This window comes from Pelodiscus sinensis, chromosome 19, assembly GCF_049634645.1.
Source record: "Pelodiscus sinensis isolate JC-2024 chromosome 19, ASM4963464v1, whole genome shotgun sequence".
Taxonomy (NCBI): domain Eukaryota; kingdom Metazoa; phylum Chordata; order Testudines; family Trionychidae; genus Pelodiscus; species Pelodiscus sinensis.
In genome coordinates, this window is record NC_134729.1 from 15,907,037 (window position 1) to 15,934,868 (window position 27,832).

At 67.9% G+C, this 27,832-nt stretch overlaps 1 protein-coding gene across 1 annotated transcript; it reads right to left on the reverse strand.

Annotated features, from left to right (window-relative positions):
* On the reverse strand, nucleotides 1-27,305 carry POLRMT (RNA polymerase mitochondrial). The gene is made up of 21 exons (XM_075902593.1): nucleotides 27,151-27,305; nucleotides 26,317-26,388; nucleotides 24,387-25,156; nucleotides 22,026-22,156; nucleotides 16,592-16,778; nucleotides 15,771-15,920; nucleotides 14,036-14,197; nucleotides 13,620-13,790; nucleotides 12,082-12,315; nucleotides 9,776-10,561; nucleotides 9,157-9,279; nucleotides 7,314-7,436; nucleotides 6,381-6,560; nucleotides 5,744-5,830; nucleotides 5,274-5,387; nucleotides 4,407-4,459; nucleotides 3,926-4,024; nucleotides 3,543-3,615; nucleotides 2,914-3,005; nucleotides 2,385-2,458; nucleotides 1-1,003 (listed from the first exon to the last, which is right to left on the reverse strand). Exons 1-21 carry the CDS (start codon nucleotides 27,197-27,199, stop codon nucleotides 954-956), a joined length of 3,780 nt encoding a protein of 1,259 aa, XP_075758708.1. The 5' UTR covers nucleotides 27,200-27,305; the 3' UTR covers nucleotides 1-953.
* Between the last annotated feature and the right edge of the window lie 527 nt (nucleotides 27,306-27,832).

Genomic DNA, 27,832 nt, shown 5'->3' on the forward strand with positions numbered 1-27,832 from the left:
GTCGTTTCAAAGGCTTTAATGGCCACCACTGCACGCGCAGCTGAACCGTCTCGCCGCCAGGCACCGGCACAGGCAGCGCCCCTTGGATTCCGGGGGGGCCCAGCACCCGCTGCGAGGGGGGATGGGCGCGGCGCCAGGCCCGGCCCAAGAGAGCCAGGACTGGCAGGGTCTCGGCCACCGTGACTGGTGGTTCCCCAAGCAGGCAGCTCGCTGGGGCCCTGCAGGATGCTGCTGCTCCTGAAGCAGACCCCGGCTCGCTCCCCCAGGCGCTGGTCTAGGCTCCGGCTCGCTCCCCCCCAGCGCAGCGGCCTGGTCGGCTCGGCCAGAGCTCAGAGCAGTGAACCACCTGCAGCCCCCTCCCCGGCGCATGGGTGGCGAGAGGGGTGAGCAAAGGGCAGGAGGCCAGGCCGGCCTGAGGTGCCCGAGTTCCCAGCAGCCAGGGGAGCGGCCGTGCAAGAGGCCATCCGGGCCGTGCTAGAGGCCGTGCGAGAGGCCGTCAGAGAGGCTGTCCGAGAGACTGTCCGGGCCGTGCGAGAGGCCGTCCGAGAGGCTGTCCGGGCCGTGCGAGAGGCTGTCCGGGCCGTGCGAGAGGCTGTCCGGGCCGTGCGAGAGGCCGTGCGAGAGGCCGTGCGAGAGGCCGTGCGAGAGGCCGTGCGAGAGGCTGTCCGGGCCGTGCGAGAGGCTGTCCGGGCCGTGCGAGAGGCCGTGCGAGAGGCCGTGCGAGAGGCCGTCCGGGCCGCGGCCGGGGGAACCAGCAGCCCGTGGCCCTCGGCGCAGGCAGCAGCGGGCTGGGCTGGCGAGAGGCCGACGAAAGCCCTGCCCCAAGGGGAGTCCCGTGCTTCCAAAGCAGGCCCCGCGGCGGGGAGCCGGGCACAGGGAGCCAGGTCCCTGCCGGCCTCGGCCTCTGTCCAATCCGCCAGCACACGGTCACCCCGGGCCTCCCCGGCGCCACGTCAGCTGAAGAAGTAGATGGATTCCTTCACCTTCTGCAGGTCCAGGTCGCCTGCAGGGAAGAGGGAGAGTCAGAGCGGGGGCGTCTCCAGCTCAACCCCCAGATACAGGCTGGGGGAGCTGCTCTGCCCGGGGACCCTGCTGGGCCACCTCCGTCCCGCCCCCCCCCCCCCCCCGACTCAGGAAGATCCCACCTGCTGAGGGGGGTGCTATCAGCCTGGCAGAACCCTCCTGCCGCCCAGTCCAGCCCGCACCGACATCCTGCTGCGGCCAGGGGGGTAGCGGGGAGCCAGGCCCCCTCCCCAGGACATCAGTTCCCTACCCCCTCGAAAGGCCTCAGCACTGGGACCCGGCTAGCTTTGCATGGGCCAGGCCGAGCGGGGCAGGGGTGCCGGGGGACTGCCTGGAGATACAAACCCCACGGCTGGAAAGTGGCCCCCCAGGCTGGCCAGGGGGCAGAGGGAAACGCGTCGAGATCTACCGCTCTGGGGGTCAGCCCTTAAGGGAGGGGGCAGGAGTCACCTCCTGGGGCGCTTCCGTCTAGACGGGACCAAGCCCTAAAAACGTGCAACAGGAACATCCTGGCCTGGCTCTAGGTTCACACACAACTAGCGTGTCAGACGCCTGCTTCCCTGCCAGAGCATCCTGAATATTTACCAGCCTCCCCCCGCCCCGGAGAGCCAGCAGCCAGCTGACACCCCCCGCCCCGGAGAGCCGGCAGCCAGCTGACACCCCCCGCCCCGGAGAGCCGGCAGCCAGCTGACACCCCCCGCCCCGGAGAGCCGGCAGCCAGCTGACACCCCCCGCCCCGGAGAGCCGGCAGCCAGCTGACACCCCCTGCCCCGGAGAGCCGGCAGCCAGCTGACACCCCCCGCCCCGGAGAGCCGGCAGCCAGCTGACACCCCCACCCGGAGAGCCGGCAGCCAGCTGACACCCCCACCCGGAGAGCCGGCAGCCAGCTGACACCCCCCGCCCCGGAGAGCCGGCAGCCAGCTGACACCCCCACCCGGAGAGCCGGCAGCCAGCTGACACCCCCCGCCCCGGAGAGCCGGCAGCCAGCTGACACCCCCACCCGGAGAGCCGGCAGCCAGCTGATTCCCTCTCCCTCCCCCCCCAGAACCGACAGCTAGCTGACACCCCCGAGAGGCGACAGAAGAATTCGTGGGCTGTCTGCAGGGCTGAGCTTGGCTCAAGGGCGTCTCTGCAGCCCCACAGCCAGCACAGATTCAGGTGCAGACCAGCCTCTGTGTGTCGGCCTGGCGCACAGCACCACACCCGGCTCTGCAGGATGAATCCAGGATGCTGGTCACCAGAACCATGGCCCCTGGGGGGGAGGCGGGGGCCGCTCACCCCAGCCACACACTTCAGAGGGGTCCCGCCTGGGCACTGCCCCTGGAAACCAGCCCCAGGGGTCCGCGTAATAAGCTCAATACCTGTCTTGGGGACCCTGGACAGCAGCTCCACCAGCTTCCTGTGCTCCTGGGACGACTTATCCCTCCACTCGGCCCTGGCCAAACAAAGGCAAGAGACAAGGGGTGTGAAAGGGAGACGGGAGCCCCCCAGGCCAGGCACCGGCACCTCAGCCCCTCTCCGCAGCGCGTGGCTTCCCAGCAAGACGTTCCCTCTGCGGCCACGGGGGCCTCCAAGCCTCGTCCCGTGCTCTGTGCTCCCCCCGCGGGGCAGTGAGCTCACCCCTCTGCGGGTGGGGCGCGGAGGCCCAGGGAGGAATGATTTGCCCAAGGACACACGGGCAGCCTGTGGCGTAGCAGGGGGATAGCTCTCTAACCACTAGGCCGCCCTTCCCTTTGAGCGGAGGAGGGTCTGAGCCCTGGAGCGGCCCAGCAGGCAGCAGGCGGCTCCCGCTGCGAAGCTGCCGCACTTGCACGGTGCGGAGAAGAGCTGGGCTGCGGGCCAGAGGCAGGGCCCTGACGGAGCCCCGCGGGTGGGCGATCTGGCACTTACAGGGAGCTGGTGCAGTATTTCTGCAGCAAGAACCGGGACAGGTCCTGCAGGATGGGCTGGCTGTGCAGCTCCACAAACTGCTCCCGACACACCTGGCAGAGCGGGGGGGGCACCAGTTAGTGGAATTTAACAACACGCCCCCCGCCCCCGACCACCTCTGCGGCGCTGGGAGAGGGGGAATGGAGGGGAGCCAGGGTGGGCTGTGCAGGGGCCCGGGGCCGTGGAAGAGCTCAGTGCATGGGGCCCAGGGCGGGCTGTGCAGGGGGGCCCGGGGCCGTGGAAGAGCTCAGTGCATGGGGCCCAGGGCGGGCTGTGCAGGGGGGCCCAGGGCCGTGGAAGAGCTCAGTGCATGGGGCCCAGGGCAGGCTGCGCGGGGGGGCCGGGACCCTGGCAATCAGACACCTGAAAAGTTCCGGAGAGTCTCCCGGGTGAGCAGGAGGGGCCAGGACACATGGGTGCTCGCGCCCGACGCGTCGCCTCAGTTACTGCCCAGAGGCCGGGAGGAAAAGGAGCCCTATGGAACTGGGGCTCCCCGGAGCCGCGGCCACGGGCCAGGCACCCGCTGCCAGGCGGCGGCCACGCTGGGCGAGCGCACGGGGCGCTGCTCCGCCAGGGGGGCGGGTCTCTACCTGGTTCATGACGTCCACGGTGAGCGCGTGGGTCCAGTAGCAGTCGTGGACGGAGACGAACGTCAGGCCCCGTCTGAAAAGCAGCAGAGCAGCCGGGTCAGGCGCCGCCCGCGGAGACCCTCCCCCACTTCCCCCAATGCCAGAGCAGGCCAAACCCTCCACCCTGGGCACCGCGGCCCTGACCACAGGCCCACGGGAGGGGCAGGGCTGGACCCCAGTAGGGCAGGAGCAGCTCAGCCCTGTGGGCCACGCCAGGCACCTCCTGCCCCGCTGATGCTTTAACCCTTTCCTGTCCACCGGCAGGAGAGATCCGGGCTCTCAAAGCCTCCCCCTTGCCACTCTCCGTGCCGTGACCAGCCCCCCCTGCAGGGAAAGGCCCCCACCTGAAACAGTGCAGGGCTGTCAGCATCATGTGGGTGGAGTCCAGCGAGTGGATGAAGTTGGGCGGGAAGGCGTTTTTCTGCTTCATCGTGTCGGGTTTCCTGCAGCGGCGTGCGGGACAGTCAGACGCGCTCGGGCGGGCCGGCGGGGACAGGCCAGAGCCTGGGCCGCGCTCTCTGGGGGCCGCCCCCGTCTCGTGCCGGGGCTCCTTGCACACGAGGGAGCAGGTGGCCAGGGACCCCGCACTCCAGCGCTGGCCAGAGATGCTGCTGGGTTCCCCTGGGAGCTTCCTCCCCCGACCCCAGACCTCTGCGGGGCCTCGCTCTGGGCAGAGGGGCAAGGAAGCAGGCGCCTGCGAATGCCGGCAGCAGCGCCCGTCTCCCCTAGTGGGGACCAGCGGCCAGGCCCTGCTGGGGGGTGTCTCCCGGCAGTGGGAGGGAAAGGGACGCAGCGCCCTGCCAAGCACTCCGGGCTGGTACTCACTGGTTGGCGTCACAGTGCACGTTCAGGTTCAGGGTCTGGATGGCGCTGTTCAGCTAGAGACACAGAGACCGGACTCAGCTGTAGACATGATCCCCGGGAGGCCCAGGCCCGTGGAACCGTCACCACGCTAGCCCAGCACACACCGGCCCGGCTGGCTCCCAACCAGAGCTCCGCTTCCCCTCCCCCCCGCGGGCATGCGCCTAGGAGCCTTCTCCAGACACGTTTCCAGGGAGGTGCCCGGGGGCCTTTATCTCCCCAGCAGAACTGGGAAATGCAACTCAAAAAACCAGCGGCTTGGAGACAGGACTCCCCCGACGGCTGGGACGTGGCGAGCTGGGGCGAGAAGGGGCAGATTCCGGGGGCAGGGGCAAGCTGGCATGCTGGAACTCTGCCCACATGGGGGGGGAGGAGAGAGTGGGTGTGTGTGCGTGTGGGGGGGTGTCACTGAGCTCTGGTGACTCGCCGGCTCCATTCCTCTTCCACACAATCCCGACCTCACCTGCTAACTCCCCCTTCGGCCCCCAGCGCTGACTCAGCCAGCGTGTCAGCGTCACGCAAGCCCCCCCCATTCGGAGACCACTCTCAGTGAAAGGACTGGCCGGGGAGGAGGGGGCAGTGAGTCACATGAACCTGGAGGAACCACTTCTCATTTCTCATCCTGTTTCCCCCTCCCCGCCTGGTGGGAAAGGTCAGTTACGCTGGTGAGTCAGTGGGGAGGGGGGGAGAGGGGCCTGGTACCATCCACATCCTCACACTCTCCCGCCCGCCTGCCTGGATTTCGCTGCACTACATGGACATGTAACACTCGCTATGGCACCCACGCAGGCTGGCCTCTACCCGGCACGGCGCACGGAAGGGCGGTCTCACCACTGTGGACTTGGATCGATGGTACGGCTGCACGATGGGGAGGCCCAGCGGGGTGACCCACTCCACCGTCCTCCCAGACTTGGCGATGAGCCGGGCGCTCTCTGTCAGCCAGATCTGCAAGGACAGGCTGGCGTGAGCGGCTTCCGCGGGACGCAGGGCGCCCTGGAGTTCTAGGGACAGGCCTGCCCGCCCGCCACAGGCAGCTCCGAGCCCATGGCTGGCCTGATGCTCCGGGGCTCACCCTAGGCTTGAGATCCACCCTGGGGGGCTGCTGTGGGGCTGGGATGCCGCAGGGACCTGCTGCAGGAGATGTCAGCCCCAGGGGCCCCAAGTCACTTCCCAGCAGGGCTGCGTCCCTGCGGCCATGGGAGGAGACACGGGATCTCTAAGCCCCCTCCCCCAGCTGCCAGGAGCTCTGCACTGGGCACAGGGCAGGGGAGGGGAGGGGCGCGACGCGGCAGGGACCGTACCTGGATCTCTCGGGTCCCTGAGAACATCTCCTTGAGGCTGTTGAACACCTGCTGGACCAGGTAATGCGACGCCTCCCAGACGTACTCCTGCGGGGATCAGAGGGGGGTGAGGGGCTCCCTGTGGGCTGGGTGGGGGTCCCAGCGAGGAAGGCACAGCTGCCTTCTCCCCTCGCCCGGGGTGAGCTCACAGCGACACGTCTCCAAGACGCAAGGTGTCCCAGCGGGCTGGGGGGCAGACATCTCTGTGGGGGGGGAGGCGAAGCGGAGCTCTGGGACTCAACACGAGACTCCTCTCCCGGGAGCGGCCCAAGGACGCTGCTGGCTCTGCCGCGCTACTGTCGAGCCGCAGAGAGGTGCCCGGGGAGCCCTCTGCTCTCAGGGGGCCCATTAGTCCAGCCTCGGCCCCAGCAAGCTGCACGGAGACACAGCCGGGAGTGCAGGCTCCAAGCCCCGGACCGCACGGGACGTCAGCTGAGGCCCCGTGCGCCCCGGGGCCAAACCAAAGGGAGGGGACGCAGCCGATTGGAGAATCCCTCCCTTGCGAGAGGCAGAGGAAGGGGCTGCCCTGTGCTGGATCTAGCTTGGCAGGCAGAGAAGGGGAATCTCTGTGAGGGACACGGCGGAAGCCGGGTCCTACCTGCGGGAAGCCCTCGAGCTCCTTGAGCCGCTTCTCGATCTGCAGCCGCCCGCCGTAGCGGGTGACGCCGTACACCACCGTCATCACCGTCTGCTTCACCACCTTGCGGCTGATGAAGCCGTCCAGAACCTGAGCCACCTTCATCCCCTCCTGGGCGTGCTGCTTCCGGAATTCCTCCACCTGGCACAGCGGGGAGAGGACCAAGAGGGAGCTGGGGGATCCTGGGGCGGGACCCAGCTACCCTCGCAGGCAGGGCCCAGCTGGGATGCAGCTGCCCTCCCCAGGCTGAGAAGACACCAAGGCGAGACAGCTGTCTGCACCAGGAACGCCCCCGCCCGACGGCCTGGCCCTTGCTAGCCACCCCGGCTACAGGCCACCGGTGGAAGGAGCCCCCTGCTCAGGGCCTGGGGGCTGTGATATGGAGCCCGCTGGCTCCCAGGTGTCCCCGAGCGCTCCCTCTGGGTGACTCTGGCAGGCCTGGGCCCTGCTCCTCCAGCTGACGGCCAGGGACGGCGCTACTCGGCAAGGCTGCGCGGAAGAGCCAGTCCCCAGCTGGCCCGTGCATGGAGGCTGGCTGCCCGGGAGCCTAGCGCCCTGCCTCAGCCGGAGGGGAATTCCCCTCCCAGGGGCCAGCCAGGTGCTAGACACTCAAGCAGAGTGGCTCTGTCTCTCCAGGGCCCCGAGGGAGGGCACCTGGGGATTCCTCAGCCCTGGCTCTGCCGAGATCGCGCCCGCCTCTCTTCCAGCCCAAACCGCCGCAGGATTTTCTCGGGGCTGCTGCAGCGCTTCCCGCGAGGGGGCGGGGACGCCAGGCGCTGTCTGTTGAGCCTGCTGCATAGACAGCTCTGACCCTCTCCCGCGGGGGCTGGCACTGCACCGTGCTGCTTGGCGGCCCCATGCAGAGGGGCCTGCCAGGTACCGGCTCCGTCTCACCTGCTGGGCCACGCCGCTGTACACGTCCTGGGGGGTGTCGCACGGCATCAGGTTGACCGAGGTGGCGCCGATGACGTCCCGCCCCAGAGCAGCGTAGTGCTGCAGCCCGTTGCACGAGCCGTCCTGCGAGGAAGAGCAACAGGTGGGACGGGCAGCCTGGCCGTGTCACGCCAAGGCTGGGACTCCCCATGGGGCCGAAGGGGGTCAGGCACCCAACTCCCACGGACGGTCTCACGCCCGCACCCGTCGCTGGAAACCGCACCAGACGGAAGGGTTTTAAAGCTGACTTTGCCCCGCTTTTGCTTTTCTACTTCTCCCAGCAGGGCCGAAGGGCTCCTCCGTTTCCCTGTGGCCTGACTGCGTGTCGGGCGCTAGCCCCACGCCACAGCGCCCGGGATGCAGACAGCCCCCCAGTGGGACAGAAACACGCTGCAGACGTGTCACAAGCGCTATCAAAGCCGGCGCTAGCGGCGCCTGTCCGCACTGACCCAGGGACCCACACCCCGCTCTGGAGCCAGGCCCAGAGCCGCCCGAGCAATCGAAGAGACCCTCTCGCTTTCAAGAGACTCAGGCAAGTAAGAACTTAAGCTCCAGTCACTTTCATTGAGGCTTATTTGACATTTCCCCAGATAATCAGTTTAGTTCCTGGCTCCAGTTAATCCCTCTCGTCAATCCCGACGCGTTTCGGGCAGAGACGTTTGGGCGAACCGAACGATTTCAGGCTGTTCGTGCTTCGTGCCGTTGCAGCCTGATGCCGCGGGAGCGCCGAGTTCTTTGCCCGGGGACGAAGCAAACGCCCCGTTTCTAGCGTCGTGAGAACGCCCAGGGAAGAAGAGTCTGCACACGGCACTTGCGCCTTGCGGGGCCCACAGACCTGCCAGCTGCCGGGCAAGGTGGGGAGCACCCAGCCTGCATCCGTCAGACACTGGAAATCCCCCCGCCCCCGCAGTGGAGGGCCTGGACACTTCCTCCCAGGCAGGAGCCAGAGGTGCGGAATCAGCGGACAGGCTCCGCTCAGCCGCCAGCCAAGACTTCCGACCGTCTGGCTCCACCGGCGAGAGGGCAGCTCCCCCCTGTAGCCTAGACACGCGATCCACGTCGCTCAGTCCACCCTGCCACACACGCCTGGAGCAGCAGGCGCTGCCGCTGATCGGGGGCTGGACCCCACGGCAGCCCCGCCCCCGCACCAGGGCTGCTCCTGTCTACAGGAGGCTGGGGGCTCCGCTGTGCCCTTGCTCGTCGCGGGGGCCAAGGAGGCAGAGACTGGAGGTGTCTACGCTGGTCCCTCCCCTCCGCAGCCTGGAGCAGGGAGCCCCTGGGAGTGGCCTGGCCCTTGCCAGGGAACCAATTCGGGGCTGTCTGTTTGCAGGGCAAAGCCAGGCGGTAGGAGTCACAGCGGGCCCAGCGCCTGGGGGATCCAGCGCCTCGCCCGGGGGGGGGGGGGGGGAGAACCAGCGCCTCGTCCGGGGGGGGGGGGGGGGGGGGAGAACCAGCGCCTCGCCCAGGGGGGAGGGGGGGATCCAGCGCCTCGCCCGGGGGGGGGGGGGGGAATCCAGCGCCTCGCCCGGGGGGGGGGGGGGGAGAACCAGCGCCTCGCCCAGGGGGGAGGGGGGGATCCAGCGCCTCGCCCGGGGGGGGGGGGGGGGGGGGGGGAGAACCAGCGCCTCGCCCGGGGGGAGGGGAGGATCCAGCACCTCGCCCGGGGGGAGGGATCCAGCGCCTCGCCCGGGGGGAGGGATCCAGCGCCTCGCCCGGGGGGGGGGATCCAGCGCCTCACCCGGGGGGGGGGGGATCCAGCGCCTCGCCCGGGGGGGGGGGGGGATCCAGCGCCTCGGGCACCCACCTGGTGGATGGGGAAGTGCGAGATGTAGGCTGCGGGGTCCGGCGATCGCGAGGCCTGGGCTATCTCCATGCAGCAAGCCAAGGCCTGCCAGGGCTCGTCCGTGTCCATCCACCACTTCCTGCCCTGGGGAGGCAGAGACCTGAGAACCAGAGCAAGGGCCCGGAGCCACGTCCGGCCCGTGGCCTCAGGCCAGCGGCTCCGCCCACGCGTCCCGGTGACACTGCACGAGGTGGGAGAAGCGAGCGACGGGGGCAGGGCAGATCCTGGGCCGCCACTGGGCTAACCCAACCTCAGCCGGGACCCCGGCTGGCACTGGCCAATCAAAGCCACCCAGGGGGCTGCCCAATTCGCTGCCCCCTTGGGTCCAGGCCAGACCCCCTCTCCCGGGTGCCAGAGGCTGCCTGTCAGGGGGCGCCCTGCGGGGGCAGCGATGCCAGGCTCACCACCACGACTGCCAGCCGGGCCCCCCAGCCAAGCATGCTCCCCCGGGAACAGCAGAGCCCGGCAGGCATCACGGGGCCGACACGGGGCCAGGGCCCCTCTGCCTGCAGACTGGCCGGAGCTGGGAGAAGCCTCGAGAGGCCCCGGGCTCCGGGCTCGCTCTGGCTCCCCCACGTACCGTCAGCGGGTGGTCGGCCGAGTCCAGGATCTCCTCCAGGACCTCGTTGGCGTAGGCCAGCCGCTCCTGCAGCGAGCTCTTCTTCTTCAGCCCCGTCAGGTTGACCAGGTGGATCTTGAGCCAGTCCAGCCCGCGTGGCCCCAGGGGCTTTCCCTCGGCGAAGAGCAGGATGGCCCGGGTGACGTCGCTGCCCAGGTGGTTGAAGTAGGGCGGGCAGGGGTAGGTCCTGCCCCGGAAGTCCATGTTGTGGGGGAACCAGAACACCTGATCCCGCACGTGGTTGGCGATGGAGAGCTTGTAGAGCGCGTCCATGCGCAGGCTGTACATTTCCACCGTCTTCTTCCTGCACTGGGCCAGCTCCCGCTTCAGGGCGCGGCTGGAGGGCGGGCCGGGGCCCGTGGCGGGGCCCAGGGACGGCTTGGGGGCCTCCGAGAGGGGCGGCGGCACGGCCAGCTTCTCGCTGCCCTTGGCGTTGAAGACGGAGATGATGAGATCCAGCACGGGCTGGTTGATCTTCCAGGGGCAGGTGCCCAGCTGGTTCAGGGAGTCCAGCACGGAGCACAGGCTGCCGGGGGGGCACTTGTCCAGCAGGAGCTGGTGCTGGACGGCCCCCTCCACGCAGCGCATCAGCTTGGTGGGGACGAGGAGGTAGGCGCCGAAGTGCGGCGAGGTCCAGGGCACCGGGGGGCACAGCATGGGCATGACGAAGGAGTCGAAGGTCAAGGTGGTCTCGGCCGCGTGGGCCAGGATCTGGGTGAGGATGGGGTGGGGCTTGATGAACCCGATCTGGGGGCAGAAAGGAGGGAGGGGGTGAGCCAGCGACACAGGAGGCTGCAGAGCGCCCCAAGAGGGGGCCCCGCACCGGGAGCAGGCCTGGGTGTCTGACCCTCCGGGGAAGTCAGGGACCCCCTGTCCTTTCCGGGGCGGCTGGGGGGTGGGCCAGAACTGAACCGGGGGAGGGGAGGAAAAGCAGGAAGCTTTTCAAGGGGCTTGGCAAGGGGAATCACAGCCAGTGGGAGCAGTGGGGGGTAGGGGGGCTGCTCCCCGCAGCACACAGAGCCACCGGCGACCCCCAGGTGCTGCACCAGGTAGGCGCCTGTGTCTCCATCCCCTCCCCATCCTGTCCAGACCCCACCCCCGCCCCTGCTAGGGATGTTAGGGAGCGTGGAGCTGACGTTCTTCTCAGTTACACGGTTAACCAATAAGCTCTGAACTGAAAGCTCGCGCCAGGCCGGCGGCTGCCCCGCTGGGCTCTGCTCCGAAGAGAGCCTGGGAGCCGGCTCAGTCCCAGCTCGCGCCAGGCCGGCGGCTGCCCCGCTGCGGCTCTGCACCGAAGAGAGCCTGGGAGCCGGCTCAGTCCCAGCTCGCGCCAGGCCGGCGGCTGCCCCGCTGGGCTCTGCTCCGAAGAGAGCCTGGGAGCCGGCTCAGTCCCAGCTCGCGCCAGGCCGGCGGCTGCCCCGCTGGGCTCTGCTCCGAAGAGAGCCTGGGAGCCGGCTCAGTCCCAGCTCGCGCCAGGCCGGCGGCTGCCCCGCTGGGCTCTGCTCCGAAGAGAGCCTGGGAGCCGGCTCAGTCCCAGCTCGCGCCAGGCCGGCGGCTGCCCCGCTGGGCTCTGCTCCGAAGAGAGCCTGGGAGCCGGCTCAGTCCCAGCTCGCGCCAGGCCGGCGGAGAGAGCCTGGGAGCCGGCTCAGTCCCAGCTCGCGCCAGGCCGGCGGCTGCCCCGCTGGGCTCTGCTCCGAAGAGAGCCTGGGAGCCGGCTCAGTCCCAGCTCGCGCCAGGCCGGCGGCTGCCCCACTGCGGCTCTGCACCGAAGAGAGCCTGGGAGCCGGCTCAGTCCCAGCTCGCGCCAGGCCGGCGGCTGCCCCGCTGGGCTCTGCTCCGAAGAGAGCCTGGGAGCCGGCTCAGTCCCAGCTCGCGCCAGGCCGGCGGCTGCCCCGCTGGGCTCTGCTCCGAAGAGAGCCTGGGAGCCGGCTCAGTCCCAGCTCGCGCCAGGCCGGCGGCTGCCCCGCTGGGCTCTGCTCCGAAAGGAGGGGGCAGAGCGGAGGCGGCTGCTGGGCCTCTCTGGCTCCCTGGCCATGGCGAGGGCAGAGGAAGGCCTGACCCCGGGGCCGCCCTGCACCAGGCCCTTAGTAATCCCCAGCTCTCGATGCTCGGGGCAGGAGGGGGCTTTAGCAAAGGGTCAGGTAGGGGGTGAGGCAGGGGCGGGGCCTTTCCTGCGGGTTAGCCCCAGGTCCTGTGCCCCTTTAGGGACGGCCCTGGATGGGGCCCGGGGCTAGCGGACCCACGCGGCCGTTCTCCCGCTGACCCACCTGCCGGCTGCTCCGGAAGGAGTAGACGTGGTACAGGACGGGGATGAGCTTCGGCTCCACGCTGGGGTTCAGGATGTTGCTCTGCACCTTGATCACCTGCACGAGGAGCTCCACCATGTGAGCCCCCAGCTGCACCACCAGGACGTGAGGCCAGGTACAGTCCCTGCTGAGCAGGGAGGACCCCGAGCTGGCCTCCAGCCGCTCCCAGTACTCCCGCGGCAGGTGGCTGTCCAGCTGCGGAGGCAGGAGGAAAACGGCCCAGTGTTTCCACAGAGCTTACTTGGGGCGACCAAGCGGTGTGGAATCTGGGTCAGACAGCTCCGTGCTGCACCAACAGCCCCCGGGCTGGGGGCCTTCTGGGGAGGCAGCCGAGGCGGCGTGGGGCGGGGGGAGAGGCGTGTAGCATCGCGCCGTAGGGCCGCTGCCGGTAAACGTCAGCAGGGGGGATTGCTGAGGAGCAGAGAGCCGCAGGAAGGCTCCGGGCAGGCAGGACTGGGGCTGGCTTCCTGCAAGCAGCTTCTGCCACCAGCTCCACCCTGACCTGCGGAGCCCTGTGTCCACAGCAGAGCCAGAGCGAGGACCCAGGGACGCTCCTGAGCCACAGCAAGCCAGCATGGGGCCCGTGCGGCCCGGCCAGCACAGCTCACTCCAGGGCGGAGCTGCCCCATCACCCAGAGGGAGGAGCCTGCTCATCACGCCAGGAGGGCGAGTGGCTCTCGCAGCTCCCGGGACAAGCCCTGGGCATTTGCAGCGGCCATCTGCTCCCAGACCCAGAGGCCTCCAGCCCACAGCTGCCTGGAGTCCTGCCCAGCCGCAAACCCCAAAGCCTCGGAGCAGGGGGGAGCAGGGACCAGCAGACCCCAACTCCTCGGCCAGGGAGCGGGCGCTGCACTGGGAGGCCTGTGCCCAGGGACGCAGAGCCAGCCCTTCGCCCCCCAGGAAGCTACGTGCTGCCCTGCAAGAGCTGCTCCTCCTATGCACCGGGGCAGGTTGCCTGCAGAGTCTGGGGACGCTAAGGACCAGTCGATAAGCAAACGCTTTTCCGACAGCCAGTCGACGAGTCGATTCTCCCCCCCCCGGCTCCTCTATCAGACAGAGGCAGCAAAGGGGAGGGAGGAGGGGGACTCCGAGGCAGCAGCGCCGCAGCCGAGCCCGGGTTCTGAGGAATGCGCAGTACCCGCAGTCTGCAGCGGCCGTCTGGCAGGGCAGCCCGGAGCCTGCAGGAAGTCCCCGCGGGCAGCCCGGAGCCTGCAGGAAGTCCCCGCGGGCAGCCTGGAGCCTGCAGGAAGCCCCCGCGGGAAGCCCGGAGTCAGTGGGACGTCGCGCCGGCCCCGGGCTGCGCTCAGCTCCGCGTTCCTCCTTCGACACGTGCGCGCGGCCCAGCGGGGCCTGGACGTTTCAGGGGAGCAATGCGACGAGCCTTTCGACTGGTCGATGGGAATTCCAGCAACTACTCGACGAGCCAATGAGCCGCTAGTTAACATCCTTAGTCCCACCCACCCGCCCGGGGAGCCAGTAAGGAGCTAGGACAGGCCCACCTGGGCGTCCCTCGCCAGCAGCTGGGCGTAGTCCTCATAGACCCTCTGGAGCCTCTCCACCAGGCGGCTGCGCAGCTTCTTCCGGATGGCGAACTTGCTGTAGATCTTGGCGCCCAGCTCCCTGGCTAACGCCAGCAGGGATTCTCCTTGGGGAGGCAGGCTGGAGAGGCTCTGGAAAGGGGGAGGCAGCGAGGGTCCCAGGGGAGAAGGCAAATCACTCAGGGCTGAAGGGAGAGCGCGACAGGCGAGATCCACCCGGGACTGGGGCCAACGCGGGGCCGCGGGGACTCGCACTGGGAACAAACCTGCCCCAGATCGAAGACCCAGCGCAGGCTCCTGGCCCAGGTTCACCAAGTCGCCAGCCACGGGGGCGCTGCCCTCCCTGCCTGGCACCCCGGGGCGGGGGAGCGTCCTACCTGCAGCATGATGTCCACGTACTCCGTGTCCTCCAGCAAGCACAGGTAGGGATAGAGGCTCATCTGCTGGGACTTCCTCTGCGCCATGTGGGCCTTAGACTCCCGCAGAGTCCGGAGCAGGGACCCACGCCACTCGGAGCGCAGCGCGGCCAGCAGCTCCCGCTGCACACGGGAAACACGCGGTCGGCGGCTGGGCCGGCGCAGGGAGCTAGCCCCGGGCCCCGCGCTGCCCCCCCGCCTCTGGCTGCTTCCTTCCATCTTCTCGCCCTCCGATGCAACCGCCTGCTGCCCCGAATCCACCCGTGGGGGCACCGCCGGGCCCCGGACAGCCCCTGCCGCCCATCCCTGCACTGTGCTGTTTACGCAGCGCACAGAGCGGCTTCTGCTCTGCCCCCAGCGACCAGTGAATCCCCAGCACTGAGCCACAGCCCCCGCTCCCTGGGTGGGGCTTGGCAAACTCGGGGGGGGGGACGCCCCCCGCTGGCTATAGGGAGGTGCTGGAGCTCCCGGCACGCTTGGGCTTAAGGCTCCAGCAGCACTGACAGCCAGCGCCAGCTGCCGGAACCGCGCTGACTGTCCAGCCTGAGCCCCCGCGCGACGGCGCAGCCAGCCCCCAGGTCGGGTCACCCTGGCCCCGGCGCGGCCAGCCCCCAGGTCGGGTCACCCTGGCCCCGGCGCGGCCAGCCCCCAGGTCGGGTCACCCTGGCCCCGGCGCGGCCAGCCCCCAGGCGCCCGTCACCCTGGCCCCGGCGCGGCCAGCCCCCAGGCGCCTGTCACCCTGGCCCCGGCGCGGCCAGCCCCCAGGTCGGGTCACCCTGGCCCCGGCGCGGCCAGCCCCCAGGTCGGGTCACCCTGGCCCCGGCATGGCCAGCCCCCAGGCGCCCGTCACCCTGGCCCCGGCGCGGCCAGCCCCCAGGTCGGGTCACCCTGGCCCCGGCGCGGCCAGCCCCCAGGCGCCCGTCACCCTGGCCCCGGCGCGGCCAGCCCCCAGGTCGGGTCACCCTGGCCCCGGCGCGGCCAGCCCCCAGGCGCTCGTCACCCTGGCCCCAGAAGCAGATCTCCTCCGCTTACCACCCTGGCTCTAAGGACCATGCCCCCCCCACCGGGCTGTACTGCTCTCACAGCTGGCTCTAAGGACCACGCCCCCCCTAACCCCCCCCCCACGCCGGGCTGTACTGCTCTCACAGCTGGCTCTAAGGACCACGCCCCCCCTACCTCCCCCCCCACCGGGCTGTACTGCTCTCACAGCTGGCTCTAAGGACCACGCCCCCCTACCCCCCCCCCACCGGGCTGTACTGCTCTGACAGCTGGCTCTAAGGACCACGCCCACCCTAACCCCCCCCCCACGCCAGGCTGTACTGCTCTGACAGCTGGCTCTAAGGACCACGCCCACCCTACCCCCGCCCCCCCCCCCACGCTGGGCTGTACTGCTCTGACAGCTGGCTCTAAGGACCATGCCCACCCTAACCCCCCCCCCCACGCCGGGCTGTACTGCTCTGACAGCTGGCTCTAAGGACCATGCCCACCCTAACCCCCCCCCCCCCACGCCGGGCTGTACTGCTCTCACAGCTGGCTCTAAGGACCACGCCCACCCTAACCCCCCCCCCCCCACGCCGGGCTGTACTGCTCTCACAGCTGGCTCTAAGGACCAAGCCCGCCCTAACCCCCCCCCCCCACGCCGGGCTGTACTGCTCTCACAGCTGGCTCTAAGGACCAAGCCCGCACCGGGCTGTACCGCTTTGAGGGCTTCCTCCGTCACCGGCTTCACTGCCTCCACGGAGGGGATGGTTACGGTGTTGGAAACCTCCATCTCCAGCTGCTGCTGGAAGCGTTCCCGGAGCTCGCGCAGCGAGAAGTCCAGCTTGGGGTAGGAGACTGGCTTTTCCTGCAGGGAGGCGGGGGCGGTGAGAGCCAAATCAAGCACGGGGCGGCCGGGTGAGGGGCGTCACTAGCGCGCCTGCCCGCCGGGAGCCCCAACCCCATGCCCCGGGGGAGGGGCTGTGAAGGGGCTGGCCGCACTAGCCACACGCTGGCCGGACACACCGCGCCAGTCGATGGCCGCCCAGAGGCTGCAGGCGTCGGTCACACCACACTGCTTCCACGCCTTTGCCAGCCACGAGGCAGACCCTGCAAGCCAGGCCTGGGCCCTCCTCCCAGCAGGTCTGGGCCCTGGATTTCACCCTGCCCAAGGCATCCAGCTCCGTTTCCCACGTCTCCCGATCTCAGCGCCTTGGAAGCCAAACCGCCAGGAGGGACTGAATCCGGCCTCCGCATGACCCCATGGGACTGAACATGAGCACCTGGAACCTGAGAGTTCTCAGCCTTGCTCTGCGGCCTTGGTGAAGTCACTTAGCCTCTCGGCTCCCTTCTCCCCATCTATGAAGCTGGCCCTGCCTCTCAGGGACCCTGGCAGGCCAGTGCTATTCACACTGCTGGTTTGGCCCAGGGGCTTGTGGTCTGTGGAAATCTCCCCTTTAACAGGGGCTCGGTGCCCAAGCAGCCTGCGTCACGGCAGGGAAACGCCATTTGCCCTGTCGGATCCGCAGGCCCCTTTACCTTGGAGTAGAAATCCCGGAGCAAAGGGGAGGTGCAGCTCTCCGCAGGGGGCGGGGCCGGTGGCTGGAAACTGGGCCTGATTATCCTCAGAGCCTTCAGCACCATCTCCCGCTCGTCCTCCTTGTACAGGACGCCTTGGAAGAGCTCGTCCAGGTGAAAGCCGCCCTCTTGCAGCTGCTGCACACATCTGGGGAGACAGGAACGGCTCAGCGGGGGAGGGAGGATCTACCCGGGAATTCCTGGTGGCTCTTGCCGGTCTCTCGGGCCACCGCGTGCAGCTGGCTCTAGCCCGGGCACCCCTCCTCCCCTTCCAAATGCCCCACTCCACAAAAACCCATGAGGCAGTGCCCCCAGCTGGGGGCTCCTTAGGGCAGAGGCAGGGCCTCAGCCCGGCAGGTCGGCCCCCCAGCAGTGTCCACAGGGGGCCTGCAAAAGGAGCCCGTTTCTACTGCAGGACAGTGATTCTAGCACCCACGGGAGACTGGCCTGGGAGAGATGGGGCCAGGGCCAGGCACTGGGGTCACGGCCCCATGCCTCTCGCCAGCAGGTAAGGGAGGGGGCTCTGCCCAGAGGCCTGCAGCACGCGAGACGGGTCCCAGAGCAGACGGGGCCGGGGGCAGGTGGATTAGCCACGGCCAGAGCGCGGGGAGGCAGGAATCGGAGCGCGGCCGAGGGAGACACGTGGACTTGCACACACGCTGGACCTCACGCACAGGCCTGCACTCTGGGCACGTCTACACTAGGGGTGCAACAGATGAACCGATTCGCTGATAAGCAAAAGCTCTCAGGTTAACGCTGCAGACTCCACGCGTTTTCCCCTCCTTGCCAGCACATTGATTAGCTGGCTGGCCAGCAGCCCGGCTCATCCTGGCTCGCGCTGGGTCCGGGACCCACCCCCGCTGCACCTCTGCGTTTCAAGGGCATTAGGAGCCGGGCGCACAGGCAGCTGGCCCCCCTCGCGGACCAGCTCCTGCCTGGCTCGGATAGAGGCAGCAGCATGGAGAGGCAGGGGGCTCCCTGGCTTCCAGCCCCACCCCCGGGGACTATGGACTAGTCGAGTAACCGATAAGAATTAACGAGGCTAATCGACTATTCAACGAAGCGATATTTAACATCCCTCGTCTACGCTGCCCCCAAGCCCCGGCTGGACTCTGGGGCTCTCACTGGCGGCTGGGACTCCCCCTCGCTGGGCGTCTGCACCCGACTGGTCGCCCTGCAGCCTGAGCACGCGCGAGCCAGAGCGGAGACGAACCTCGGGGGCTCAGTGAGCTGGCAGGGCACAGCTCCCCAGCTCCGCCAGAGCAGCCGAGTCACACGGCCTGGAACCCGCCCACTTACACTCAGGCCCCTGTAGCCACCGACGCAGGCCGGAGGGAGGGGAGCTGCCAGCAACAGAGCGACCCCTCGGCCACCCAGCAGGGTTCTAACCAGCAACCCCAGCGCCAGCAGTAGCACCGGCCAGGGAGACCCCGTCTCTTGGGGGGTGCCGAGGCCTCTGTGCCTACCTGCTTCACGAGGGCCGGCAGGGAGCCAGCAGCAGGAATGCAAGAGGCACGGGACTGAGGTGCTATGAAGTCCCCTGTCTCGTGTTCCCTCGATTACCCTCCGTGCGCCGTGCCAGCCCTGCCAGGGAGCCCGGCTTAGCCGTCCTGTCCCGTCCATGGGAGCGGAGCCAGCAGAGCCTCAGGCCTGCCGGATGCCCGACTGCGCGGCTCCGCTGCTCTTCCCAAGCACCGTGCAGCCATTCGCCCGGCACCGGCCAGCAGCCGCTCGGCACTTCGGGACCCGATGGGCCCGGCATTCAGCCCCACCCAACCACGGAGTCCAGCTGCTGTGGCGAGGCCTGGCGGGGTTCCCCACCACCTGGCACGAGAGGCCGAGAAGAGTGGATCTGAAACCGGGCAGAGCTCCCAGGCCCGTGCTGGAAATTGGCCGGGGCACTGGAGCCACCACCCTGTTCTGACCACGGAGATCACGCCGGCAGGCCCTCTGTCTCAAGTCCCGGCCCCCTTCTGACTCAACGGGCTGCCCATCTCCTAGTGCCCTGGCACCCCCAGGTGGCAGCCTGGGCCGGGGGTTACCGCAGCCCTGCACGCGTGGGAGAAGAGAACCGAAGCCGCGACATCTCTAGGCCTCCTCACCTCCCAACACAGGCCTCTGCCCGCCAGACTGGATGAGCAGAGGCTGGACAGCAGCATTAACGGAGCAAGGGCGGAGACCCGACCCCCACGCCCCTTCCTTCCTTGGGGGATCCTCCTCCTCTGGGGCAAGCAGCCAAGCCCGCTCCAGTCAGAGCCTTGCATCAGCGCTCCCCCGCGCTCGCTCCCAGCCACGCTGCAGACGGGCGCCTGGCAGGGACCCGGGGCCGGGAATTCCAGCCTCTTCCGAACCCGAGCTTGGGCTGCCATGGAGACATGAGACTGACAAAGGGAAGCTACTTGCAGCAGCGCAGGCCTCGCCCCCCACCAGGCCCCTCAGGAGGGGGGGGGCGAGCTCCGGCGGAGGGTGCGGAAAGGCAGCCTGCTCTGGGGTGCAGTGCAGCAGCCAACTAGCACACTGGATAGAAGCGCCTCACAGAGCAGGCAGGACCATGGCTCCGCATGCAGCTGTCTGGACACAAAGGGAGGGGGCTGGGGCATACCTCAGCCCAGCCCAGCCCAGCCCACCAGCTGCTGCTGAGCAGGCCTCAGGAGGGAAACCCAGCAGTTTGGGTTGGGTCCCTCTCCACTGCGGCCGCCTAGCGCCCTGGCACCAGAATCTCTGCCGTACGCAGAGTCCCAGGGGAAAGTCAGCTCCGCTGCTGGCAGAAGCTGCGATCCTGCGCAAGGCCCAGCCCCCAGCTGCCCAGGTCTCTGGGGCACCAGCAAGGCAGAGCGCAGACCTAGCTGCATGCTCAGCCCTGCCTGCGGGCCACCCACGCTTTGCACAGCCAAGGACAGGCCAGGAGACTGGCAGGCGGCTGCCCCTGCAGGAACAAGCGAGCCCAGGCACGCTCACAGCAGATGAACAGTGTTGCTGGGGGAACCGCAGGGCGTTCCGAATCCCAGCCTCTACTCTGACTGCGAGGGAAGTCGAGGGCCTGGAAAAACAAGGCCCTGCCTTGTCCGCTGAGAGCATGAAAGATCCCAGGGTGTTTTACTCAGGAACCTTGGCCAAAACTCCTGCCAGTGCAGCATGCTATGCATCTGGCTGCCGTGCTCCTCCCCAGAAGCAGCTGCATTTCAGTGGTGCTGGGCAGAGAGACTGGAAGCACTTCAGGAGCCTCCAGGATGGAAGATTTTACATCAGTGCAAGTCGCTGTGACCTCTTTTCTCCACAGCTGGCTAATAAACACCCCAACTCCAGTGAGTGGCCCACGCCAGGAGAATTCACATGCGCTGGACACGTCCAATTATTACCCACTACAGTAGCACCCAGGGCCTTTATCTTGTTTGGGGCTTTTATCGCACTAGGCGTCATACAGACCCAGAGTCAGCGACAGTCCCTACCCCAAAGCACTTACAATCTACACAGACAAGACACAAAAGGTGTTGGGAGGCACAAAGGACAAATGACTTGCCCAAGGCCACTTGGTAGCGCAGTGTCAGAACGGGCAATTAGGGCTGTAAAGGGTTAATCGGTTACTCAGTAAGCATCACCCTCCCAGCCGGGCTGGAGCAGCACAGTCCAGTCTGAATCCTTACAGAGGGACATGCTCAGAGGCAGAGAGAAGTGCGAATGTTTTCACACATTTGTGCCGGCAACAAATCAACACAGCTTAGTTCTGACCAGGTCCCTGGGAGACAAGTTAACGAGACGCGCCTGGAGATGCGAGCTGGCCACGAACACGCAGCCAAGTCCCTGAGTCCCAAGGAAGCAGCAAAGAGAACTGCAAGGAAACTCAACAACCCGCTTCGCGGCTGGGGACAGGCACCAGGCCACAGAATTCACCTGCATTCAGACCCTTTTAACAAACAAGAACAGGACTTCTGGGCTGCCTCGAGTCCTCTCCAGTGCCTCCCACACACGAGTTTTCAATCAGGAATCCCCCTGAAGCCAGGCCCGGCATCCCTCGGGCTGACACCCTGGGGCAACAGCATCCGGCACCCGCCCACAGATCCCACGAGATGCTGGAGCAGCGCCTGGGGGAGATGGCAGGGTCTCCCTGCCCTCCCACCAAGAGCCGGTAGCTAGAGAAAGGCCCGGGGGGAGGGCAGCAAGCCTATGGCTCTGGACAGGACAGTGGAGTAACCGATAAGCAGGCGTGAGGTTAATCGACTGCTCCATTAACTGATATTTAACACCCCTCGGCCGATCTGGAGGCTCAAGAGGCGCGAGCCTGGTCCCGCTGAGAGGCCTGGAGCTGCACGCGCCCCGTGGCAGGTCAGAGGGCGTGGCCCAGCCCACGGGGGCAATGGGAAACAGGCCCAGAGCCCACGCCGCGTCTCCAGGCCAGGTAGGTCCCGCTGAGAGGCCTGGAGCTGCACGCGCCCCGTGGCAGGTCAGAGGGCGTGGCCCAGCCCACGGGGGCAATGGGAAACAGGCCCAGAGCCCACGCCGCGTCTCCAGGCCAGGTAGGTCCCGCTGAGAGGCCTGGAGCTGCACGCGCCCCGTGGCAGGTCAGAGGGCGTGGCCCAGCCCACGGGGGCAATGGGAAACAGGCCCAGAGCCCACGCCGTGTCTCCAGGCCAGGTAGGTCCCGCTGAGAGGCCTGGAGCTGCACGCCCCGTGGCAGGTCAGAGGGCGTGGCCCAGCCCACGGGGGCAATGGGAAACAGGCCCAGAGCCCACGCCGCGTCTCCAGGCCAGGTAGGTCCCGCTGAGAGGCCTGGAGCTGCACGCGCCCCGTGGCAGGTCAGAGGGCGTGGCCCAGCCCACGGGGGCAATGGGAAACAGGCCCAGAGCCCACGCCGTGTCTCCAGGCCAGGTAGGTCCCGCTGAGAGGCCTGGAGCTGCACGCGCCCCGTGGCAGGTCAGAGGGCGTGGCCCAGCCCACGGGGGCAATGGGAAACAGGCCCAGAGCCCACGCCGTGTCTCCAGGCCAGGTAGGTCCCGCTGAGAGGCCTGGAGCTGCACGCCCCGTGGCAGGTCAGAGGGCGTGGCCCAGCCCACGGGGGCAATGGGAAACAGGCCCAGAGCCCACGCCGCGTCTCCAGGCCAGGTAGGTCCCGCTGAGAGGCCTGGAGCTGCACGCGCCCCGTGGCAGGTCAGAGGGCGTGGCCCAGCCCACGGGGGCAATGGGAAACAGGCCCAGAGCACACGCCGCGTCTCCAGGCCAGGTAGGTCCCGCTGAGAGGCCTGGAGCTGCACGCCCCGTGGCAGGTCAGAGGGCGTGGCCCAGCCCACGGGGGCAATGGGAAACAGGCCCAGAGCACACGCCGCGTCTCCAGGCCAGGTAGGTCCCGCTCCCAGGGAAGCGGCAGCGTCGCTCCTTACGCAGCCCGCGGGGCAGTTACCTTTTGACGACCGTGGCAGGGGCGTGGGCGCGGCCCAGGCACTCCAGCGCGGCGGCGTAGCAGCTGAGATTGGGCTTTAGGCCGGCTTCCTCCAGCATGAAGAAGAGGCGGCCGATCTGGTTCAGGGAGCCCTGAGAGGAGGAGGAAAAGGGACCAGGTCAAGCCCCATTTCCCTTCTGTTCTGAATCCAGCCACTGAACGGCCCCACCGAATGGCTCCGTGCGTGAGCCGAGCGCGGTGGGCCCCAAGCACCTTCCCAGCGGGCGTGAGAACAGGAACCCAGAAGCCACTAGCCCTACTCTGGGCCCGCGGTGCAAGACTGGACGAGCACCGGAGCCCGGGTCCAGGGAGAGCAGAGACCCAGAGCGGCTGGGTCTGCAGGAGGCACGAGTGCCCCACGGCGAGTGAGCCGCTCTAGCGCGGAACTCCAGCTCCAGCTACTTGCTCCTGGGGGGAGGGAGACGAGGAAAATATTTTCTCCCATTTAAATTGATTGTTTCAAAAGCTGATATTTCTAATACACTCTCTTTGGAAAGATAAAGCTGGTTAAAAGTAAATCTGATTGTAACGCAAACACCACTAGGCCCTGAATCCAGCATCATCTCTGAAAGTATTGAAATAGGAAATACACGTGCTAAATCTGTGAGCCTCCAGCAGAAATGCTGAGCGAACGGCTGCTTCCCTGTATACGGAAACAGGCAGGTAACAATATCTCCACCTGCCATGTCCTGCAGGAAGGGCTTGTTTCGTTTAGTGAAACATTTGATGTGCTGCTTTGTGTTTACTTAACATTTCAGTTACCATCCTAACCATGGAGCCCACCCCACTTCCCACCCCTGTACCTCTTACACCCTCGCCCCGAGTCCCCCACATCCAACACCCTGACCTGAGTCCCCCCCACACATCCCACCCCCTGTACCCCTCACCCTCCCAGCCCCGAGTCCCCGACATCCAACACCCTGACCTGAGTCCCCCCCACACATCCCACCCCCTGTACCCCTCATCCTCCCAGCCCGAGTCCCCCACATTCAACACCCTGACCTGAGTCCCCCACACACATCCCACCCCCTGTACCCCTCACCCTCCCAGCCCGAGTCCCCCACATTCAACACCCTGACCTGAGTCCCCCACACACATCCCACCCCCTGTACTCCCCACTCTCCCAGCCCTGAGTCCCCGACATCCAACACCCTGACCTGAGTCCCCCCCACACATCCCACCCCCTGTACCCCTCATCCTCCCAGCCCCGAGTCCCCCACATTCAACACCCTGACCTGAGTCCCCCCCACACATCCCACCCCTGTACTCCCCACCCTCCCAGCCCTGAGTCCCCCACATCCCCAACACCCTGACCTGAGTCCCCCCCACACATCCCACCCCTGTACTCCCCACCCTCCCAGCCCTGAGTCCCCCACATCCCCAACACCCTGACCTGAGTCCCCCCCACACATCCCACCCCCTGTACCCCTCACACTCCCAGCCCTGAGTCCCCCACATCCCCAACACCCTGACCTGAGTCCCCCCCACACATCCCACCCCTGTACCCCTCACACTCCCAGCCCCGAGTCCCCGACATCCCCAACACCCTGACCTGAGTCCCCCCCACACATCCCACCCCCTGTACCCCTCACCCTCCCAGCCCCGAGTCCCCGACATCCAACACCCTGACCTGAGTCCCCCCCACACATCCCACCCCCTGTACCCCTCACACTCCCAGCCCTGAGTCCCCAGATCCCCAACACCCTGACCTGAGTCCCCCCCACACATCCCACCCCCTGTACCCCTCACCCTCCCAGCCCTGAGTCCCCACATCCCCAACACCCTGACCTGAGTCCCCCACACACATCCCACCCCGTACCCCTCACCCTCCCAGCCCCGAGTCCCCAGATCCCCAACACCCTGACCTGAGTCCCCCCCACACATCCCACCCCCTGTACCCCTCACACTCCCAGCCCTGAGTCCCCAGATCCCCAACACCCTGACCTGAGTCCCCCCCCACACATCCCACCCCCTGTACCCCTCACCCTCCCAGCCCTGAGTCCCCACATCCCCAACACCCTGCCCTGAAGGACCCAAGCAACACTGGGTAAATCTTCTTGAAACAATGAAATGGCTCCAAAAACTCCACCCTGAGAACCAACCCTCTCTTCCTCCCCCCGCCCCTCCATTCAAAACAGACCCCTGGGCTTGACTCGGGGAGCGCGCTGAAGAGAAGCAATCGTGCCTGGGCTGGGCTGGAGCGAACCCTGCACTCCGGAGCTACCGGCAGGAAACTCGACGGCGCGCGCCGTTAGCCCACAGCCAGCTGACTGAACGGGGCAGCTCCTGGAGGCCAAGCACCCAGCCACTGGGAACAGGTACCTTTTTAGCCCAGCCATGCATGAGGATGTTGTACATCTCGATACCCAGCAGCTTCCTCCTGGCATGGGAGCGGTGGTAGAACATCAGGCACTGCTGGGCCCGCTCGGGCTGGCCCAGGAAGAGGCAGCACTCCAGGTAGGACATGATGATGAGCTGGATGCTCCCGTACTTGTTATCCTCCTTGTCTTTCAGCCTCAGGTCCCACTGCACCATCGGCCCCTCTAGCTCCCCCATCTCCGGCCATTCCTCCAGTCTGCTCTGTTCATGCCCCTGCGGAGCACAGGGGCTGGCAGGAGAGCCCCGCTTGGGGGAGTCCTGGGAAGGAGCCACAGTGGCCCTGCGGCTTTCATGGAAGGTCTTGGATTTGCCTGATACCTTTGGATTTGTGCCTCCCTTTGGGGAAATGGCTTTGGCCCGGCCTGGACTCTCTGTGGCCACAGCAGCCTTACGTGGCTTCGTGGCCGGCGTACTAGTTCGTTCGGCGCCAGCGGGCAAGGCAGCCGCGGAGAATTTCTGCTCCAGCCTCAACTGTCTCTTATGTTTGATCCATTTCTCCTTTTTCAGCTTTTCGACCCAGCGGCTGGGCTGGGAAGGGGCCCCGCAGGAGGAGACGCCCCCATCCTTGCCTGTCGGAGCTGGTGCCTTCCCCGCGGGGCTTGGCACAGCTGCCTTTGGTGCTGGGCTCTTCTGCAGCGGGGCAACGGCCACACGGTCAACTGTCACCTCTGAGACATTATCGGCCTGGAGCTGCTTGACACGAGCCTCCAGCACTGCCAGGGGAGCGAACAGGGAACTGTGATGCCTGGTCACTGCAGACAGTCCCCACCCAGGTCCCTCCCCCACCTGTGCATCTCCGCATGCCCCGCTCGCCCAGCTCACACAGGCCTGGGGCTCAGCAGAAGCCCAGCCTAGCGGATGCGTTAGCTGACGTCACAGGGAATATGCTGGCCTTGAAACTGCATTTCTACAGAGCCTTCCAGCAGAGCCGTGGGACACTGCTCGGACACCCCACCTCAGCGAGGCCAGTGTGGTCCCAGCTCCCACTGGGCACCCCGCGTGGCAGAGGCAGATCTCAACCCCCTAGGGCAGTGTTTCCCAAAAGTGGGTCCTACCCAGGAGCGGCCCGAGGCCAGCTGCAGCAGATCAACGCCCCTGCCTGCATGGCCGTCAATGGCCGCGACGTCATCATTGGGCACCCGGGCCAGCGGCACCCTAGCGCCTGCCTAGTTCGCGTAGGCTCACAGGCCGCCCCTGGTCCTACCCTACCAGGGGGTGGCAGGAAGGCTGCCAGAGTCAGAGCCAGATTAACCCATCGCTGGGCCCTGCCCAGGCAACGAACATTTCTGTCCCACCATGAAGGTCCGGAGGGCTGGACAGCGAACCCGCCTTGCACTCACTCTGCAGGGCTGAGTCCAACCCGAGTGGCACTGCAACCCCTCTGCCTGGTCACAATGCCTGGAACAGGGAGCCAGGCCCAGCCCCGCAGCTGCTGGGGAGGAGGAGAGGGGTTTCCTCTCCAACCGCCCCCTCCCACCAGGCTGGAATTGGGGTTGCGACGCTGGGGTGCAGGCTGCATGTGAGTAATGGTGGGGGACAAAGAAAGCTCAAAAGGGTTTCCTTCCCTAGCATCTGAGAACCACTGCACTAGGGCATCGCTCGCAACCACCCCTCTCCTTAGGGGTCCCTACCCTGGGCTGCGCTGTAAGTGGGGTCAGGGCAGGGAAAGGGTGAAAAGCCCTGTTGTGCAGCACACCTCAGCCCAGACAGGCCAGGAGGTGGGGGCAGCGAAAGGATCCTTCCCAGTGCCACCGGGGCATCTGCCCCCAGGCCAAGGGTCTGCGCACAAACCTCAGCGAGCAGCAAACCCGGCCTGCTCCAGGAGGGAGAGGGCCTCTGCTGATGCCTTCAGCTCTCCCGGTTTCCAACTTACCCTCCAGCAGCTCAGCCTTCTCGGCTGCCTCCTTCGCGCTGGCGGAGGAATTTCTCGTTGCCGTCCATCTCCCTGCGGCAAAAAGGGACAATGAGGGTGAGCCAGAGCAGCTGAGAAGAGAACCAGCCCGGGGGGCAGCTCGTGCCCCACGCCGCACGGCAGAGCTCCCCTTGCGGGGGGGGGGGCTTGGTGACACCCTCCCCCTGGGAGCACCTGCCCCCCCCGGCTTCTGTACGTGGGAGCTACCAGCACCCCCGGTCACGCATCTCCTGGGGGAAGCAGAGAGCTCTACCCCCCCCCCCCGCTCCGGGACCCGGGGGGGGGGGCTACGGGGGCTCAGTCCCCCCCCCGCTCCGGGACCCGGGGGGGGGGGGGGCTACGGGGGCTCAGTCCCCCCCCCGCTCGGGGACCCTGGGGGGGGGCTACGGGGGCTCAGTCCCCCCCCCCGCTCGGGGACCCTGGGGGGGGGCTACGGGGGCTCAGTCCCCCCCCCCGCTCGGGGACCCTGGGGGGGGGCTACAGGGGCTCAGTCCCCCCCCCCGCTCCGGGACCCTGGGGGGGCTACGGGGGCTCAGTCCCCCCCCCCGCTCCGGGACCCGGGGGGGGGGGCTACGGGGGCTCAGTCCCCCCCCCGCTCGGGGACCCTGGGGGGGGGGCTACGGGGGCTCAGTCCCCCCCCCCCGCTCGGGGACCCTGGGGGGGGGGCTACGGGGGCTCAGTCCCCCCCCCGCTCGGGGACCCTGGGGGGGCTACGGGGGCTCAGTCCCCCCCCCCGCTCCGGGACCCTGGGGGGGCTACGGGGGCTCAGTGCCCCCCCCCCGTGGCGCCCCCTACCTGTGCCCCGGCCCAGCAGCGCCGCGCGGAGCCCCAGCACCCGCCACATCGCTGCGGCCACGCTAGGCCGCCATCGCGCCCGCCCCCCGCCACTGCGCAGGCGCCGGCCGCAGCGCCCGCCGGGAGCTGTAGTTTCCCGCCCTGGCTCGGGCACCTGTGCGGTGGCGAACTACACCTCCCGGCGTGCACCGCGCCGCAGACTACGGTTTCCAGGATACAGCGCGGGCTGCCGGGCGCCCTTTGGCTCCCTCTGGCGGGCCGAGCTGGGCGCTGCCGTGAAGCCTCCTCCCTGCCCCGCCCCCTTTCGCTCCACCTCCTGCCCTGGCTGCTGCCTGGACTCCTTCCACCTCCCCTGCAAGCTGGCCCCAGGCGGCTCCAGTGCCAGCCCGGGGAGCATGTCCCTGGGCAGGCTGGGCCCGGGAAACCCTCCCCGGCAGCCCCCGCTTCCCCTGGGCCGCATGCCCAGCAAGGCCGCCCAGCTGGGTTCCAGGCCAGCTTGCAGCTCCAGGGAGCACAGCCATTCTCCAGGCCCCTTGCACACAGCCGCTGCCCTGAATTCTGCCCCCCCCCCCCCCCAGAGATCCAGTTGGTGTTAGGGCCCCGTTGCCACCAGAGCCGTGCACAGAAGCTGCTACCCGGCCATGACCAAGAAGGGGAAAGTATGCAGGTCCGTAGGTAGCCA

What these genes read in the sequence shown, in the direction of transcription:
- POLRMT (XM_075902593.1), bottom strand. Translation starts at nt 27,199, where the DNA reads ATGTGGCGGGTGCTGGGGCTCCGCGCGGCGCTGCTGGGCCGGGGCACA. An exon ending in CCTTCCGGAGCAGCCGGCAG is followed by an intron (nt 10,562 to 12,081) that starts GTGGGTCAGCGG and finishes TTCTGCCCCCAG; the next exon opens with ATCGGGTTCATCAAGCCCCA. An exon ending in CGGCCGACCACCCGCTGACG is followed by an intron (nt 9,280 to 9,775) that starts GTACGTGGGGGA and finishes CTGCCTCCCCAG; the next exon opens with GGCAGGAAGTGGTGGATGGA.